General features: G+C 37.2%; 1 protein-coding gene, 1 long non-coding RNA gene and 1 pseudogene across 4 annotated transcripts in view; 1 reads left to right on the forward strand and 2 right to left on the reverse strand.

Annotated features, from left to right (window-relative positions):
* Positions 1–20,064, forward strand: part of LOC102158687 (uncharacterized) — an 86,610-nt gene that overhangs the window by 590 nt on the left and 65,956 nt on the right. The gene's annotated exons all lie outside the window — the stretch shown is intronic.
* On the reverse strand, positions 5,331–5,429 carry LOC146399991 (U6 spliceosomal RNA; annotated as a pseudogene).
* LRRD1 (leucine rich repeats and death domain containing 1) overlaps positions 13,798–20,064 on the reverse strand; it is a 50,613-nt gene continuing 44,346 nt past the window's right edge. For all 3 annotated transcript variants that reach the window (XM_021102378.2, XM_084976972.1, XM_084976973.1), the window contains exons 4-6: positions 17,727–17,888; positions 14,785–14,902; positions 13,798–14,137 (exon numbers count right to left, since the gene is read on the reverse strand). In XM_021102378.2, the coding sequence (XP_020958037.1) occupies positions 13,954–14,137; positions 14,785–14,902; positions 17,727–17,888 (464 nt within the window). In that variant the 3' untranslated portion in view covers positions 13,798–13,953. The remainder of the gene's footprint in view (positions 14,138–14,784; positions 14,903–17,726; positions 17,889–20,064) is intronic.

The raw sequence follows: 20,064 nt of genomic DNA on the forward strand, positions 1-20,064 counted from the left end.
TTGTGACACCGCTGGCTGGAGATCTGACACTCAAAGTTGATGCCAAACTAAACGTAAATCTCCGCCTTGCTCCTCCTGCAGTGCCTCTCAGGAAAGGCAGCACCGCCCACAAAATTGCCCTATTCCTCTGGTCCTCATGGCTGATCAGTCGCCAGGTCCTGTAATTCCACCGCCTTAAAAGTTTTTCCAGGCGTTCCTGTTATGGTTCAGCCGATTATGAACCCGACTAGTATCCATGAGGATGTGGGTTTGACCCCTGGCCTCTTTCAGTGGGTTAAGTATAGGGCCTTGCTGAGCTTTGGTGTAGGTGGCATATGTGGCCAGAATCTCTTGATTGGTGATGTAGGTGGGCAGCTGCAGCTCTGATTGGATTCCTAGCCTGAGAACTTCCATATGCCTCAGGTGTGGCCCTAGAAAGCAAAAAAAAAAAAGTTCTCTCCATTCTTGTGCCACCTCCTTAGCTCAGGTCCTCCTCATTGCTTGTCTGCATTACTGCAGGAATGCTACCTGATCTCCACTGCCACGCTTGTCTTTATCCTCCAGACTGCTGCCATTTCTTCTATCATTAAAGCTGTGTTGTAATCATCTCTATAGGTTTCCTCTGTTACAAGATGAACTTCAGAATATAGGGGTGGTGTCTTGTTTTTATATTCTGCATACCTACCATAGCAGTTCACCAAGTGTGGTTTCACAATCCTGGGATCTCCAGGACCCTTTCAGAGAGTCTGCAAACTCAAAGCTGTTTATAATAATGCTGTTATTTGGAGTTGCCACTGGTGCAATCGGTCAGGGATCAGTTGTTGTCTCCACAGCTTCTCTCTTTTGTGCAGTTTCCATCCCTGAGGTCCAGGGCAGTGGGTTAAAGATACACTTGCCACAACTCTGGTGTAGGCCGCAGTGGTGGCTCAGATTCGACCCCCTAGCCAGGGAATTTCCATGTGCTTCAGGTATGGGAGTGGAGGGGAGGGGGCAACCAACTATTACTGGGTTCTTTACTGCTAGTTTTTGCAGTGATAGTGTCAGATCAATAGTAAATAAAACTTCTGGGGCCTTAGCACAAATCATTGACAAGTCGCACCAAACTGTAGTAGTCATTATTCTCAGTCATGTACTTGCAATCAAAAAAATTGCCCATTTCATTTAAGAATGTCCTTGATGAAATTGCGAGCATTACTTTTATTAAAGTTTAGGTATTGAGTGCATGTATTTTTAACTAGCCGCTGTTTTCACAGAATAGCATTTTTGCTTGAAAGAACAAGTGACAAACTTTGGTCATTCAGATGTGGGATTTTGACAGATTTTTTTGGAGGGGAGGGGGTCTTTTTACGGCTGCACCTGCAGCATATGGAAGTTCCAAGGTTAGGGGTAGAATTGGAGCTGCAGCTGCCAGCCACAGCCTCAGCAAGGCGGGATCCAAGCTGTGTCTGCAGCCTGCTCCGTAGCTCATGGCAATGCCTGATTCCTGACCTAAGCGAGGTCAGGAATCCAACCCCCATCCTCATGGATACTAGTCAGATTCATTTCTGCTGCGCCACAACGGGAGCTCCCCCAAATATTTTCTTGAAGTCAGCCCCAAAGTTAGCCTCTCCTTTCAGGGAAAACCACTGGCAGTATTTGTTGTCACTGATAAAATTAAAGCTTTAAAATAAAAACTAAAGATTTTAGAAATCTTATATCTACCACTGTGAACTTGACAACTTACTAATTCTGAGACTTTTCTACAGAGGAAAATGTGTTAACAAGTAGAGTTTGTAGATTAAAATGTGTCAATATACTGAGTCTTTTCATAATTAGAGGAGACAGTATCTTCAAATGACCAGTGCATGATGTTACAAAATCATGTGTGCGTGAAACATCCAAAGTACAATTTAGACCAGTCCATTTTCGTATAACAGAATACAGAGAGTTCATTGATATAGTTTCAGATTCTACATTACAACTAACTTTTAAGATACAACCGCTTGTGAAGAATATCTGTGATTATCTGGGAAAGTTAGTAAAATATTCCTCACTTTCCAACTATTCATCTGTGTGAAGCCATGTTATCTTAATGTACTTCAATCAAAGCAATATAGATAGATTACACAATAGATTGAATAATGAAGCACATGTGAAAATTTAGCTCCCTTCTATTAAGCCAGGCATTAATGAGATTGGCAAAAATCTAAAACACTGCCACCTTTTTGTTTTTGAAAATATACCTGTGTTCATAAAAATGCATTATGTTAACATGGTATTGTTATTTCTAATAAATTAACATTTTCATTTCTCTAATTGTAGTACCATAAATTTTTATAGATATAACCCATATTTTCTAAAGTTCTTTAGAGTTCTTAATAATTTTTAAGATTGTGAAAAGAGTACTGAGACCAAAAAGTTTGAAAACTGCTGACCTAGGATACAATATGTGTGAGATTTTCAATTTTTGTTCTCTGTGGAACCAGTTCCATACCACCAGTACTACTTCCTTGTGAGATCATTTTAAAGAAAAATCTATTATTCATTAAAACTTGAAGGTAGTTCCATTATGTAACCACAGTTATTGTTATTTTAATATGAGTTTTCCAAGGTGATGTTTCAGAAGCACAACAAAATGAAAAGGGAGATTTTTGGTTTACCATGGATTCACCCCTATTATGTTATTAGTTGAGTGTGGTAATTCAGCTTTTTCCTGTGCTGCCCAAACTTGTCATCAGACCACTCTCTTGATATTGTTGAAATTAAACTTGATTCCTTATTGTAACCAAAGAATGTACAGAAATGCTGAGTGGTAAATGAAATGTCTGTGATCAAAGTTTCTTTCTTTAAATATTTTTAATGTTTATTTAAAAAATAAGATGCTTGAATGAAAATAATCTAGGATAATTTCTTAAAACTTTTTTTCCCTTTCCGTAATCTTCTGTTTATGTATTTTGGAGGGGGAGGAGGATTGTATTAAGATGACCCCTGAATTAGTATAGATTGCACCATTTTTCCAAACAGCTCTTGCCCTCTCTGCTCAGCCTTGAGCCTCTCCTCACTTTCCCATAATTCCTTCATAAGATTGTGCTCTCTGACATAAAGGATGTTTCCCTTAAAATTTAAATTCCCTTAAAATCCCACACACTACCGACATATGACTTTACCTTTACAACTTTACTGAAGGATTATTGATAACAAAATAAACTTTAATACCCATGAGAAAAATTAAAACCAAATGCTAAATATGACTATTTCTAAAGTCAAAGGAAAAGAATAAATCAATGAACATTTCATGGGGATTGGGAGTTCTCTTCATGGACACAGCAGTATCTAGTTGTCCTGTTTAAATTTACTTCTCTGTTTCTCTGTAAAGGAGCTTTCTTTAATCCCTACTGTAAAAAAACAGCCTCCATTTAGGAAAACTCTAACTCCTACCCACAGAGATTAATTTTACCCTAGGAATCACAGCTCAACTCACACCCAAACTCCACCCCAGCCACAGTGAGGCAATTCACAGGACACAGTTCCACAAAACATTTCCATAAGTCTGAGTTTCTTAGTACAAGGCAGTTGAGCAAAACTTTCCCATTTGATATGTCTAAACTAGTGAGAAGTGAAATGTAAATCTTCATTTCTCCTATAGTTGTCTGGTAAGTTACTGGACCAAATACACACTCCAAGGACAAACATTTCTCAGCTCTGGGACAACGGAAGAGAAAGATTTTTCTAAGCATTTTCCTAAACACTTCTGGCTAAATTTACACAAACTTCCCTGCTCTTAACTGAGTTGGTCAATATACATGATTATACAGAGAGAAGTAGTTTCCCATTGTTTATACCAGCATTATTTGCAGTAGCTAAAACATGGAAGCCTCTCAAATGTTCATCAGTGGATAATGATTAAGCAAAATGTGGTATATAGATACAATGGAATATTTTTCAGTCTTAAAAAGGAAGGAAATTCTGCCCTTTCCTCGCCTGTGCTTGGTCCTTCTAAGGGAAATAAGGCAGAGCTGGAGTGAATCCCTCACTTCACTGGCCTAGCACTGCACCTTGCAGTGCCCTCATCCTTAGCATTCCCAGCAGAATGCTTAGGAGTATATGGACACTCATGGAGGAGTGTCTTTCAACAGTGCTCGCCTTCCTTTATATAGCTTCCTGTTATGGATTGAATGTTTATGTTGAAGTTCCAACCCCAATGTGACTATTTGCAGATAAAGCCTGTGAGGAGGTGATAATGGTTAAATAAGATCATAAGGGTGGGGCCCTAATCTGTTAGTGCCATGTCCTTATAAGAAAATGAAGAGATAGAGCTTGCTCTTGCCATCACTTGAGGACATAGTGTAAGGCAGCTAGCCACAGGCCAGGAAAAGAGCTCTTACTAGGAACCAAATCAGCCAGCATCTTGATCTTGGACTTCCCAGTATCTAGAAGCATGAGAAATAAATTGCTATTGTTACTCCCCATCTGTAATACTTTGTTATGGCAGCCCATGTTAACTAATATACTTCTTATCAGGACAATTGTTCGGGACAGTTCTCATCTACCCCAAGCAACCTGTTCTGGCATCATGATTTGTTGTATTCCTTCTGTGTGCTCTTCCCCCCCCCCCGCCCCACTGTACAGCTTGGGGACCAAGTTACGCATACATGTATACATACTTTTTCCTTCCATTATTGTGTTGCAATGTAAGTATCTGGACATAGTTCTCAATGCTACACAGCAGAATCTTACTGTAAATCCATTCCAAGAGTAATAGTTTGATCCGTTAACCCCAGGTTCCCTATCCCTCCCTCCATCTCCCCCCGGGCAGCCACAAGTCTATTCTCCAAGTCTATGATTTTCTTTTCTGTGGAAACGTTCAAAAAATATGGAACGCTTGGGAGTTCCCGTCATGGCTCAGCGGTTAAGGAATCTGCCTAGGAAGCATGAGGTTGCGGGTTCAATCCCTTGCCTTGCTCAGAGGGTTAAGGATCCGACATTGCTGTGAGCTGTGTTGTAGGTCTCAGACTCTGCTCAGATTAGACCCCAAGCCTGGGAACCTCCATATGCCTCGGGTGTGGCCTTAGAGAAAGACAAAAAAAAAAAAAAAAGAAAAAATTTGGAGTTCCCGTTGTGGTGCAGTGGTTAATGAATCCGACTAGGAACCATGAGGTTTCTTCAGGTTCGATCCCTGGCCTCGCTGAGTGGGTTGGGGATCTGGCGTTGCTGTGAGTTATGGTGTAGGTCACAGACGCGGCTTGGATCCTGCGTTGCAGTGGCTCTGGTGTAGGCCAGCGGCTACAGCTCCAAGTAGACCGCTAGCCTGGGAACCTCCTCCATATGCTGCGGGAAGCAGCCCTAGAAAAGGCAAAAATACAAACAACAACAACAACAAAAAAAACGAATTTGGTTGTCATCCTTGCGCAGGGGCCATGCTAATCTCTGTATCATTCCAATTTTAGTATATGTGCTGCCGAAGCAAGCACTCTGTGTTCTCTAAATGCTTTCTTTTTATCTCAATTCTAACACTTGTCACAATGGGTATTCATTCAATCACTTAAATAGTAAAATAATACTTATTGAGCTCTTTCTATATACCAAAACATTCATCTTGGTACTAGGTACACAGTGCAAATAAAAAGACAGTCTTTCTTCTCATGGAGCTAATAAATATGTAAGTGCAAGATAAGCAGGGCAGTTTGAGAAAGACTTGGGGGAAAAGGAGCTATTTTTAATGTGGAAGTCCAGGAAGGTTTAATTAAGGAAGTGACATTAGAACTGAGATCTGGATAGTGAAAAGGAAAATCCATGAGAGAATCAAAAGGAAGAGTGTTCTAGGCAGAAGGAACAAGTGTAAAGACCCTGGGTCAGGAATGGGCAAATTAGCTAGTTCAAAAAACTGAATAGGTAGCAAATGTGACTGAGCAAGGTGGATTGAGAGAAAGGTCAGTGGTGTAGCCACAGAATCACATATAGAGCTTTTTGCTATGATGTATGTGATTTAACTTAAATTTAAAATATTTCAACACAGCATTGTCACATTATGTTTTAGTATACATGTGGGCAATTGCTACAATATGGAATTTAATTATCAGTGCAGTCAGCTAGAATTTGAATCAGGAAGGCCATACTCCAGAGTCAGCTACTAAAAGCTAGGTACCAAAGGCTTTGCTAACTTATATAGGGAATATGAGAAATGTGTTTTCATTGGTAACATAGTATGTAAATATAGATTAAATATATCACTTTTTTTTTTTTTTGTCTTTTGTCCTTTTTAGGGCCACACCCTCGGCATATGGAGGTTCCCAGGCTAGGGGTCTAATTGGAGCTGTAGCCACCAACCTTTGCCAGAGCCACAGCAACGCGGGATCTGAGCCTCATCTGCAACCTACACCACAGCTCACAGCAACACCGGATCCCTAACCCACTGAGCAAGGCTAGGGATCGAACATGCAACCTCACAGTCCCTAGTCAGATTCATTTCCACTGAGCCACAATGGGAACTCCACATAGATTAAATATATCACATTTTAGAAATGGGTTTTTAATTGTAGAAAATATAAATGCATACACACACACACACACACACACATATCACTGGCTAAAATATTTTAGGGATACTCCTGAATATACAAATTCTATCCAAAAACCCTATTTAAAAAAATAAGCAAAAGATTTGACATTTCTTAAATATGTATAAATAGCCAATAAGCACATGAAAAGATGTTTAACATCACTAATCATTAGGTAAATGTGAACCAAGACCACAGTGAAATACCACCTCATATCCATTAGGATGGTTGTTATCAAAAGAACTGACGGAGTTCCCGTCATGGCGCAGTGGTTAACGAATCCAACTAGGAACCATGAGGTTGCGGGTTCGGTCCCTGCCCTTGCTCAGTGGGTTAACGATCCGGCGTTGCCGTGAGCTGTGGTGTAGGTTGCAGACGCGGCTCGGATCCTGCGTTGCTGTGGCTCTGGCGTAGGCCGGTGGCTGCAGCTCCGATTCAACCCCTAGCCTGGGAACCTCCATATGCCGCGTGAGCGGCCCAAGAAATAGCAACAACAACAACAAAAAACAACAACAGAAAAAAGACAAAAAAAAAAAAAAAGAAAATTATACATGCATGCTAGCCACTATGCTTTGGGGTATGTGTTCTATAAAGGATAGGGGATAGCTGGAAGCAAACACAAACACCTACCTGACTTTTGAAAAGCTGTGGAAACGTGATGAAAGCATTGTGCCAGCCTGACTTTGAGGAGGCTTAATCACCTCCTCTGTGTTGTTTATGTTAAAGATAAGATTAAATGAAGGAAGGAAGAATGTTGCCATAATTGAGGCTAGAATGCATAGCATTAGTGGAAAAGAGAATAATGTGGAAAAGTTAAAGTATCAGCATCATCCACAAGCAGAGCCGTTGCCTAGGGGTACAATAAGATTATTTTCTGAGAGACTATCAGCAAGAATACAAAAATTAATAGAGATTTTGACAGAGGACACAAATTTGCAAAGCAAGGACATTAAGATTTACACAAGGCTCTAGTTACAAACTATAAAAAAATTAATTTGCTCAAGACAAGGAAAAGTAGGATAGAGATTACTCAGAAGAGACCTAAAGAAGAGGGTATATTTAGGACCTTAAGCAGTCACTACTATATGGGAGACTGAGAAGAAACATAAACTAAGGGTCTCAAAATAAAGGAAAAAAAAAAAAAAGAAAAAGAAAACTTCAACTAAGTCATCCTGCTCTTTGGTTCTTGCAGAAGGCACTGGCCCAAAGCCAATATTATTATAATTTTTTAAGCAAAGTGATGGAAAAGCATTCTAGGAATAATGTATGAAGAAACTAGGAGTTCTGCTTCTATTCAGGATGAAGAAAATCACATGAGAATATTGCCCCATCTTAAATCCAAACTCCAGAGGAAAAAATTTCTAAAGTCATAACCTTCTTTGGAAACTGTTAGAGAGCTGTGGTTGCAAGATAACTAGGCAGCCTGAATGTAGTACAAAAAACTCCTCTGAGGAGAGATGGGATTCTTGAACCTTTTTAGTTTTGGGAGAGCCAAGAACAATTGAGTGGTTACCTAGAGAAGCATATAAGAACTAATGTGCTAACATTATTAAAATGCATTCCTGAAGGCCAAGCTATTTTTGGTCAAATATACAGAAAATTCATCATGAGAAAATTTGAATTAAAATAAATATTTAAGCTCTTTAGGCAGGAGCTCTTTAGGCAGGAGAAAAATGATTCCAGATAGATGGTAGAAATGTAGAAAGGAATGTACACTGAGAAACATAAACTGGTATATATGAATATATTTATTGACTTAATTATAAAGTTAACCAGTTTCATATACAGAATTAAATGCATAATAACAACACAACAACTGAAAAAGGGAGAACATGCATTAAGGAGTTTTAGATCTTTGCATTATACAGAAATTGGTAAAAAATAACAGTGTGTATTTTGCTATCCATATAGTTTTGCTATCCATTAGTTGTGATGTCTAACATAATGTCTAAAAGAATAGCAAAAAAATTTAATAGAAAAAATGATCAAATTAAAACAGATCAAGAGAATAAACACAAAACAGATGATAAAACATATAGCAAGATGGTAGATATAAAACTAAATATATTGGGTGATAGTGAAAATGCAGTCAAAAGTTCCTAAAATTCTCCCCTCCAAAACAAAATGTCAAATCAATTTTTTCAGAATTTTGAAAGCTAACTAAAGCCTGTCAGCAATCCATGGAGCATTTATTAAAGAAATGCAGCTGTATATGTAACACCTAAAGCACAAGCAACAAAAAAGTAGATAAATTGGACTTAATCAAAATCAAAAACTTTTATACTTCAAAGGACACCAAGAAAATGAAAAAGCGGCCCTCAGAATGGGAGAAAAATTTTGTAAATCATACATTTGAAAAAAGACTTTTATCTAGACTATAAAAAGAGCTATTACAACTCAGTATAGAAGACAAGTATAACTCAGTTAAAAATAGGCAAAGGATATGAATAGATAAGTCTCCAAAGAAAATATATGAATGGCCAATAAGCACATGAAAAGATGCTCCTTAACCATGAGGCAACTGCAAATCAAAATCATGATGAGATACCACGTCACACTGGGATGTATATAGTAAAAAACAAATTTTTAATGAAAATAAGTATTGGAGAAAATGTGGAAAGATTGAAACTTTTATATATTGCTGATGAGAATAGAAATTGAACCACGGTGGAAAACCGTTTGATGGTGCCTCAAAAAGCATAGTTCTATCATATGATCCAGCAATTCTACTTCTAGTTATATACCCCAAATAATTTTTTAAAAGATGTTTAAACAAAAACTTGTAAGTTAATGTTCATAGCAACTAAAATGTGGAGGCTACCCAAATTTCCATCAACTGATGGATAAGCATAATGGATATATTTATACAATGGAATATTATTTAATCATAAAATGGGATGAATGTTGATGCATGCTCCAACAAGAGGCCATACATTATGTGATTCCATTTATATGAAACATGTAGAGTGGCAAATCCATAGAGACAGGAACAAATTATTAGTTGCCAGAAGCTAGGAAGGAGAAATGGAGAGTGACTGCTAATGGGCCTGGAGTTTCTTTGTGGAGTGATGAAAATATTCTGAAGTTAGTAGTGAAGTTTGAACAACTCACCTAACTATACACTTTAGAAGGATGAATCTTATGGTATGTGAATATATCTAAAAAAGCCACCACAAATATCAGTAATTAAATTAAATGGACTAAATACTCAAATCAAAAAGCTAAAATTGTCCTACTGTACAGCACAGAAGGGAACTGTGTATGACTGGGACACTTTGCTGTGTAACCGAACTTGAAGAAGCACTATAAATCAACTATAGTTTTTAAAAAAGCTAAAGTTGTCAGACTGATTAAAAACAAAATGTAGGAGTTCCCACTGTGGCACAGTGGGTTAAGGATTGGCATTTTCTCTGCATCAGGGATTGGACCCCTGGCCTGGAAACATCTATATGCCATGTGTGTGGCCAAAGAAAATATAACTATACAAGAAATTTTTGATGGAAAATTTTCAGGATCTAGACATCAGTTTCTAAGGTATTGATATGATATCAAGCTCATCAAAAATAAAGAAGTCCAGTTGCAAAGAGACAGATTCTGTCGTACACCAGCATAAGCACACACCTAACTACAGCATTTAATATTGCTGCTATATTAGAGATTTAATTTTCACCTGTCATAGCTGTTACGTACTTGGTCTTTCAGTTATGTTCTGCTCTAACATATGATGATTTCAAATTGCTTTTATTCTTTCATTACTAATTTTATGAATACTATTGTATAATACATGCAGAACTTGATAATTAAGGAAGTGGATTCTCATAGCTATCATTTTATAGACATTTTTGTAATTACATTGCAAATTTTATCATTGTTCCAACATTTGATTTTAGGGGGAGGGGAGTGGATATGATCTGGGCTAAGTCTTAGGGAAGATGTGTGGAAATTTGTCAGGAGAGGTAGCTTCTCAAAGAAAAGGAGAACATGTTCTCTGTAGAAAGAACAGTAAATGCAGAAGAGAGAGTGAGCGTTCATAGCATATTTGAAGAGTTTGAATACCTTAGCTTGATTGGAGACTAGCAAGGGAAAGAATAATTTAGGCTATAAAAGAAATACTTTAAAATTTTGATCATGAAGTTGCTATGATTAGATCTATGGTTTTAAAAAGATAAATCTGGCAGCAATATACAGAGTGGTTTGGATGAGTCCATAGAATAGGACATTTGTTTAAAAGGTTATTCTAGCAGTTTGGCAAGAGATGATGAGAACTGGGTAGGTACAATGAAAGTGCTTTCACTGTTGATGTTATCTTGCTTTCTTCTTTTTTTTCTCTTTCTCTAACTTCAGACAAAAGTTTCATCTAAAGAATTATCAGGTCTTTATGTCTTTATCTCTGAAGGAAGGGTAGAGAAGCTGGCTTATATCACTTAATTATTCTAGGTCTTAATTTTCTTATTTGTAAAATGATAGACCATTTCTAAGATCCTTCCCATTTTAATGTTCTATGGAAATATCTTGCCATCAGTTGAGAACATTAATAATAGCTGTTCATAAGCTGATATAAATCCTTAGATTCTCTTATCCATAGTGGAAGAAGTTTAAAAATACAGGAGGATTGGAGACATAAGTGTTATGGTTGTGAACCAAAATTCATGTTACACTTCTAAAACAACCAAGAACATGATAAAATGTACAGTGTTTAAATCCAACCTGAAGAACTAAGTCCTTTATTTAATTTAGTCTCACATCACAAAGTTTACTGCATCTTTCAAGTAGAAAATTATTTTATAAAGTCAACAAAAAACTGTACTGTGTCTAGAATATTTTCAACCACTCGTATTAGGTCTTCATCCATTCAAAATTGTGGAAACCCAGGTCATACCAGCTTAAGTGAGTGAAAAGTGGAATGTACCATTAATTTCAGATGTGGCTGGTATGATAATTTTGTGTCAGCTTGACTAAAGGAAACCCCAGATAGCTGATGAAACCCCGTAAGTGTGTTATCTGTAAGATGTTTCTAGAAAAGATTAGCATTTGATTCAGTAGTCTGAATAAAAGGTAAACTCGCAGCAGTCTAGCAGGTATCACCCAAACCATTGGGGCCAAATGGTCCAAAAAGGCCAAGCAGATTCTTTTTGAGATGAGATATCCATCTCCTCTGCCATTGGACACTGGTGGTTCTGGTTCTTAGGCCTCTGGCCTTGGACTCAATTAATCCACCAGCTTTTCTGGTTCTATGGTTTGCAGATGGCAAATCGTGCAAATCCTCATTTTCCGTAACTGTGTAGACCAATCTCTGTAGTAAATATCCTCCTATATATCTATATTTATGTGTGTATATATATGTACACACACATACCCTGTTGGCTCTGTTTCTCTGGAGAACCTTGACTAGCTGGATTTTTCTCTCTCTCTCTCTCTCTCTCTCTCCAGCTCTCAGACAGACTACCATAATCTGTGTATGACAGACCAAGATTCCAAGATTCATAACCTACCAGCATAAAGAGTGCATCTTGCCTGGTAACTACTGAGAAGTCCAAGTGAAATTGCTTTTTGCTTTTTAAAAATCAAAGTATAGTTGAGTTATAATGTTGTGCTATTTTCTGCTGTACAGCACAGTGACCCAGTTACCATCTTTTTAAAAAAATTTTAGCTTCCATCATGGTCTGCCCCAGGAGATTGGATATAGTTCCCTGTGCTATACAGTAGGACCTTGTTGTTTTTCCATTCCACATGTAATAGTTTGCATCTACTAACCCCTAACTCCCACACACTTCCCTCCCTCCTTCCCCCTTGGCAACCACAAGTCTGTTCTCTATGTCTGTGTCCTGCTTTGTAGATAAGTTCATTTGTGCCATATTTAAGATTCCACATATAAGTGATATCATATGGTATTTGTCTTTCTCTTTCTGACTTATTTCACTTGGTATGATAATCTCAGTTGCATCCATTTTGCTGCAAATGGCATTATTTTGTTCTTTTTATGGCTGAGTAGTATTCCATTGTATATATGTACCACATCTTCTTAATCCATTCCTCTGTCAATGAACATTTAGGTTATTTCCATGTCTTGCCTATTTAAGTAGTGCTGCAATGAACACACGGGTGCATGTACCTTTTTGATGCATGGATATACATCTGGTATTTTGGTGCATGGATATACACCCAAGAATGGGATTTCTGGATCATATGGCAGATCTATATTTAGTTTTCTGAGGAACCTCTGTACTGTTTTCCGTAGTAGTTGTACCAATTTACATTACCACCAACAGTGTAAGGGGGTTCCCTTTTCTCCACACCCCCTCTAGCTTTTCTTATTTGTAGACTGATTAATGATGGCCATTCTGACTGGTGTGAGGTGGTACTTCATTATAGTTTTGATTTGCATTTCTCTGATAATTAGCAATGATGAGCATCTTTTCATGTGCCTACTGGCCATCTCTCTGTCTTCTTTGGAGAAATGTCTATTTAGGTCTTCTGCCCATTTTTCAATGGGGTTGTTTGTTTTGTTGTTGTTGTTTGTCTGAGTTGCTTGTATATTTTGGAGATTAAGCCCTTGTCATTGTATCTTTTGCAAATATTTTATCCCATTCTATAGGTTGCCTCTTTGTTTTGTTTATGGTTTCCTTTGCTTTATAAAAGCCAAGTGAAATTCTTAATATCCTGACTTGAATCAAATGGTTTTCCCTGAATCAGTCCCTATAGTTATATTGGTAAAATACCTTGGTATTCATGGCTACAGGGGAAGGGGAAGAAGGTCAGCTCCACCTAAAATATGTGAAATGGGTTCCTCATGTAAAAGATGGGTTTTGACAGCAGAAGAAGGAAAGAGGCTAAATTTCCTGGTGGCATAGCATGTTAAGTGTCTGGCATTATCACTATTGTGGTATGGGTTCAGTCCCTGGCCTGGGAACTTCTGCCTGCCATGGACATGGAAAAAAAAAAAAAAAAAAAGAGGGAGAATGGCATGCATGACAAGCAAGACGAGATGGTCACTCCATCAGTCCAGACAAACTAGAGGATTACTGATGCTGGCCTGGGCTTATGTTTAACAGGGCTATCCAATTTATAATACAGTAACAGTAGGGACAGTACTTTCATTTCAGTTTCTAAGCCAGCATCTAAGAAGAAATTGCTCTGCTTTCTGACTACAATGAAAGTTACTAATGACCTTATTACCTATAAATCTTGGGTTGTATAAAAGCATATAAAATAATTTTTAAATGGAAATATTTCTTTTAAAAAATAATTATCACAATTCCAAGGCAATAGAAAAATACACAAATGGTGTCTATAATATTTTATTAGGATGGCACTAGTGTGGTAGCCATAAATTGTCATTATCTCTTAGGAATCCTTGAAAAGAGACATGGCATGCAATTCTTTTACATCTGTTTCAGTTATACAAGTGCATCATAAGCACATATTATGGAGACACTATTCAGAACTTAATTGCACGTGTAAAAAGTTTTAAAGCTGTTATTTTGTCCATAATTTCATATGCTCCAATCATAGTTAGTGCCCGAGTTAGTTGGTCTCTTAGAGCAGCAGCGGTTACTGATAAGTTATTTTCCATTTTCCACCGATCAAGTAATTGGTGAACTTTCTCCCTTAATGAAACAGTGCTGAAAATAAGTTTAAATAATTATTATTTTAATTATCAGTTAAGAACATTGTTTTAAACTACATCAGGATTGTATATAGGTTTTTAAAACCAATTTTTCAGATTGAAGTGAGGATTAAATTAACTGGTAAAGATAGTCTATATAAAAATTTAGCAGTTTGGCACATACATAGTAAATGAATGTTAATTCCATGCCATCCCTTTTTTCCTTGTAGAAAATCAACGAGTCAATTAATATTTGATTCTAAGAGAGTTTTACTCAAGATGTCAAAATAATTGCAGATTATTTACTATAAACCAGTATATTACTGCTACAGTATTACATTCTTTCTAACTTCACCTCATGACAGCTTTCTTAGTTGTCTGTCCATTTTGCTGGTGAAGAAACAGGCATGAAGAAGTTAAAGGACTTGTCCAAGGTCACAAAACTAGTTGGGATTTAAAGCCAAGCAGTCTGTCTTCAGACTACTTGCTCTAAAACTACTACTATACCCACGTAGATCTCAAATATATAATAAACCAACATCAGTCCTTTACTGCAGATTAGAGGTCATGTTAATATGAATGCTTCAAAACTATGTAATATCAATATGATATAAATCAGAACATGAGAATAAGCTTAGACCACATGTTGTCATTTATACATACCTCATTGTAGACTTATCAGTCTCTGAGATGGTCAAGTTTAATTTTTGACACAAAAATTCAAAATTTGTTTCTGTAATATTTGTGGCAACTATCTTGAAGATCTTCTCTAAGATTTTCTCTACATTTGAACATAAAAGAAAATTTAGGCCATCTCTTTTGAAAAACATACTCTATTTTGAGTTAATATTATAGCTAGATTTTTTACTTCTGTGCTCCTATAAGATGCATATGTCAAGTAAAATTGAAAAGCAAAATGCAAACCTAATGTACAAACCAGAATTTGAACCATTTGTTCCATTTATTCTAAAATCTGAATAACCCTAAAATAAATAACATAAAATGGCTATTTAAAAAGATATTATAAACAACTTCAAAGTGATCCACAAACCCTTTAATTCTTTCAGGATTTGAAATGAATTTAACTCCTTTCTTCAATTCTGGCTTTTTAATATGCTTCTTTGGGTACCATTCTGAGAAACCAAGTTTAAATTCACTATAAATATAGTGTATATATGCTTATTTTATATTCAAGTGACTTATTTAATGAATGTTGGCTTACATATAAGTAGAGGGGTTTTAGTTTTTTTGTTTTTTTTTTTTTTTTTTTTTTTGTCTTTTTGTCTTTTTGCCATTTCTTGGGCCGCTCCCGCGGCATATGGAGGTCAGGCTAGGGGTCTAATTGGAGCTGTAGCTGCCAGCCTATGCCAGAGCCACAGCAACGCGGGATCCTAGCCACATCTGCAACCTACACCACAGCTCACGGCAACGCCAGATCGTTAACCCACTGAGCAAGGGCAGGGACCGAACCCGCAACCTCATGGTTCCTAGTCAGATTCGTTAACCACTGCGCCACGACAGGAACTCCCGGGTTTTAGTTTTTTTAAAAAAAGCTTCTAGGTAATTTGAATTAAATCTATTTTTTGTTAACGAGGGTAATTTGGGAATTTTCAAGAACTAGCAATCTAATACCTCTCTGTAATCATCTCACATATGTTCTATTCTTTCTGTTATTTTTAATTTTTTAATTTTAATTTTTTCCGCTATAGTTGGTTTACAGTGTTCTGTCAATTTTCTACTGTACAACAAGATGACCCAGTCACAAATACATGTTTACATTCTTTCTTCTCACATTATCATGCTCCATCATAAGTGACTAGATATAGTTCCCATCTTTCTGTTTTTAAATTTTTATTCATACCATTGATCCCCCAGGCTAGACTGTATATTAATGATATAAATGAAAATCCAATCTCCCAAGTGAAATTTTAGTTCATTGCAGAATAAATACATCTCCCATGATGACTTCCTTTCAGTCTCTCTGGATGCCAAGCCTGCAGTATGAAGTCCCTTTGGGAATAAAGGAAGGAGATAAATGGCTTGGATGCTCTTGTTTTTGCTGACTTTGATCTGTTGCCATTGTCCACTGAACTTTACCCATAGAGGCTAGAACCATATGAATCTTCCTTCCTTAGGAACTTGAGTAACAGAATTTTAACAAGGAACTTGAGTCATGTACTTTAGAGAGCCTTTCTCTAAAGTACTATTACCTAACAGGAATACTTCATAGATCCTTAGAAACCCCTGAAAGCTTTGTTTTATAGAAATAAAGTTATTGCTAAATATTCTTTTTTATGACAATTTTTTAAAGCTGGTTTTATTTATTTATTGTCTTTTTGCCATTTCTTGGGCTGCTCCCACAGCATATGGAGCTTCCCAGGCTAGGGGTTGAATCGGAGCTGTAGCCGCCAGCCTATGCCAGAGCCACAGCAACACAGGATTCCAGCCACGTCTGCAACCTACACCACAGCTCACAGCAACACCTGATCCTTAACCCACTGAGCAAGGCCAGGGATTGAACCTGCAACCTCATGGTTCCTAGTCGGATTCATTAACCACTGAGCCACGATGGGAACCCCTTTTTTATGATAATTTGCAGAATCAACTTGCATAGCAAGTTAGAGGAGGTGACTACTGTGACTTTTCATTTTATTTCTTAGCTTCCTTCCATCAATGAGGTCCATGTCCCGCAAAAGCTTTTGAATGGTAGCCATGCATACTGTGGCTTACAGAGGATTGTGCGTTTTTAGTGATGATCACAATATATTATGAGATTATGCTGTTGTAAGCATTCTGATTACAGACACATGGTACATGATAGAATGATTTGGGGGAACAGTTGTATATATTCTTTTCCCCCAAATCTGGATCATTGAATTTATTTAATACTTCTTCAATTAAATTGGAGGATCCAAATCTGGATCTATTCTGAGAATTGACAATGAGCAGCAAAGTCATAGTCCCAGGAAAAAGCTTAGTTGTTGGGAACCCAGGCCCAGGGAAAGAACTGGACAGTGAAACTTCCATCCCAGAGGCTTAGAGAAACCAGTCTCTATCTGGTTCAGTGGAAGGACATTAAAAGACAATTTACCTGCTCCCTGAAGTAATCAGGGACAACCAAAGGAGTACTTAGGAACAAAAGGAGTGAAGACTCTGCAAGGATTACAGATAGGTGATCACAATGAGTCAGATAGTGACCGTCATCAGTGGAAAACCTCTGTGAACTTCCTACAAGGCTAAATAGCACTTTTAGAACAACTGCATATGGTGGTACAGATCAGAACTGATGAAATCTGTATGTGAATTCTCTGAGTCTGGCCATAACCATGATGACAAGACTGTTTAAGTGCATCGAGGCCAGTAGGTGGGAGGGAGTTCACCTGGCCACTTAAATTTACCTGTTTTTAGTGGTTCAAATTGTATAGATCCAGATTAAATAATTTGAATTATCAAAATAAACTCCTAACCTTCAGGAAATGGAAAATGATAAATATTGTAATATCTCTGCCAGACTGAAAACCTCCATTTAAAGCAAAGTATTTTAAAATTTACAGGTAGTACCAGAAAATGACTTGTAAGCTAGCCAGTCGTCACTCATTACCTACCATCTCTTTCATCTGCCCTCTGAAGGTAGCGGGCAATAGTATACAATTGCTTTCCTTTACAGATTTCCATGGGAGGTCTCAGCAAAGGGTTATCATCAAAATTTATCTCCTTCAGTGAAAATAGGTTGTAGATACCACTAGGCAGAGCTGTCAGATTATTTCCTAGCAGAAAAAAAATTATGATTGAATTTATCTTTGAATTATATCCTTCTCTAAGTTTTTACTGTTGTTCACTTGCTAGGATTGAAAAGGAGGAAGTATAGAAACAGAAAAACAGTTCCTTTTCCTCACAGAGGATGACAACTTAAGATAGGAGGCTTTTTTCTTATAGGAAAGGACTTCACGGAGTAGATGTGATGATAATTTTTAAAATAAACTTTTTATTTGGGATAATTTCATATTTGCAGAAAAGTTGAAGAAAATGTATAGAGTTCCTATATACTTTTTATTTTTATTTTTTGGCTTCCCCATGGTATATGGAGCTCCCAAGCCAGGGATCAGATTCGAGCTGCAGTTGCGTCCTAAGCCACAGCTGCAGCAATGCCACATCCTTAACCCACTGTGCCGGGCCGGGGATCAAACCTCCATCCCAGCGCTCCCAAGACACCGCTGATCTCATTCACAACAGTGGGAACTCCATAGAGTTTCTGTATACACTTCATCTAACTTTAGTTTACCCCTGTTACATTTGTTAAATCCAAGAAACAAACATTGGTTCATTACTATTAAAAAAAATCTTTGGACATTTTTGGATTCCATTGTATTTCCATCAATGTCCTTTTTCTGTTTGAGTATCGATTCTAGGATAGCACTCTGCATTCAGTTATGTCTTCTGGTATGTGACAATTTCTCAGTCTTTCCTTGTTTTTTTATGACCTTGATGGTTTTGAGGGGTATTGATTGGGTATTTTGTAGAATATTCCTTAATATGAGTTTATCTGTTATATTTTTTTCAAGAATAGCCTGAGGCTTTTGGTTTATGAAAGAATTTTGAAATCCTCTCATCACACCAGGGATACCTGATATCTACAAGACATCATTAGCATGTTATACTTACTCCCTTGGCTCAAATAGTACCTGCCAGCTTTCTCCAATATAATGTTTAGATTTTTTTCCTCCCCATAATCCACTCTTTAAAACTGAGTTACTAAGTCTGGCCAACCTTCAAGGAGTGGAGATTAAGCTCTACTTCCCTAAACATACTTTTTTCAAAACCACCGTAATTTAATATAAACCTGGCATAAAATGTAAAACTGTGATAATTGACAAAGAATTTGTAATCATTTCAAGAGGAGCTGGCCTCAGTTTATCTTTATGCTATTTATATATTTATAGTCATATTATTTTAGCCATAAATGAAGGAACTTGGTTCCTTTTAGTGAAGAAAGGTATTTAGAAACCAATATCTGGGTCCTAGCGTTGCTCATTGCTTCGTGGAAATTATGCTACTTCTAACTTGTGTATATTCTCTCTCTGCCCTGGTATCACTAGCTCTGGGAAAAAGTAGTTGCCATGTCATAAAGAGGCTCATATAGCAAGGAGCTAAAGCCTGCTGCCAGTAACCACACAAATAAGCTTTGAAGCAAGTCCACCAGCCCTAATAAAGCCTGACTGCAGCACCAGCCCACAGGTTGGCAGCTATCTCATACAGGACTCTGAGATAGAACAAGCCAGCTAAATACCTCCTGGGTTCCTGCCCCTCAGAAACTGTGTGAAAAAAGTGTTTGATTAATTTAAAGAGCTAAACTTCATCAAAATTTCTCACACATCAATAGATAACTGCTATATCAAACAGCTAATAGCTAAAAGTACTGAAATAAGATGTAAGGAGCTGCCAACCGCAGGGAAGGAGTTTGTGTTTTTGGTCCAGTAACTTAAGTGCCCGATGAAGCAACAATAGCAACAAAAACAAATATCAACATTCTTTGCATAGAAATAGAATTAATTATAGAGTTTAGGATTCAAAATAGAGAAAAATGAAAATGTGCCTCACTCCCAAGAGAAAAAAATGACTCAGTTGTTGTAGTCAACATATAAGAATTTTAAGGCAGCTAATACAATGATGTTCAAGAAGGTAAAGAAAGATATTCTCATAATAACTAAAAAAATAGGAACTCTTGGGGGTAAACATAAATTATAAAAAAGAAATAAATGGAAATTCTAGAACTGAAAACTTCAATATCTGAAATTAAAAATTAACTTGACAGAATTAATAGTAATATAGAGATAGACAAGTCAGAAAACCTAAAGGCAGATCAATACAAGATGCTTAAAACTCTGAGTACACACACATACCCCCACAGAGCTTTAGGGATTTGTAGGACAATATGTAAAGGTA

The sequence above is a fragment of the Sus scrofa genome, chromosome 9 (genome assembly GCF_054392235.1).
Source record: "Sus scrofa isolate SSC_HxYL_T2T_F1_AM1 chromosome 9, Sscrofa_HxYL_maternal_Yorkshire_Landrace_v2.0, whole genome shotgun sequence".
Classification (NCBI taxonomy): Eukaryota; Metazoa; Chordata; class Mammalia; order Artiodactyla; family Suidae; genus Sus; species Sus scrofa.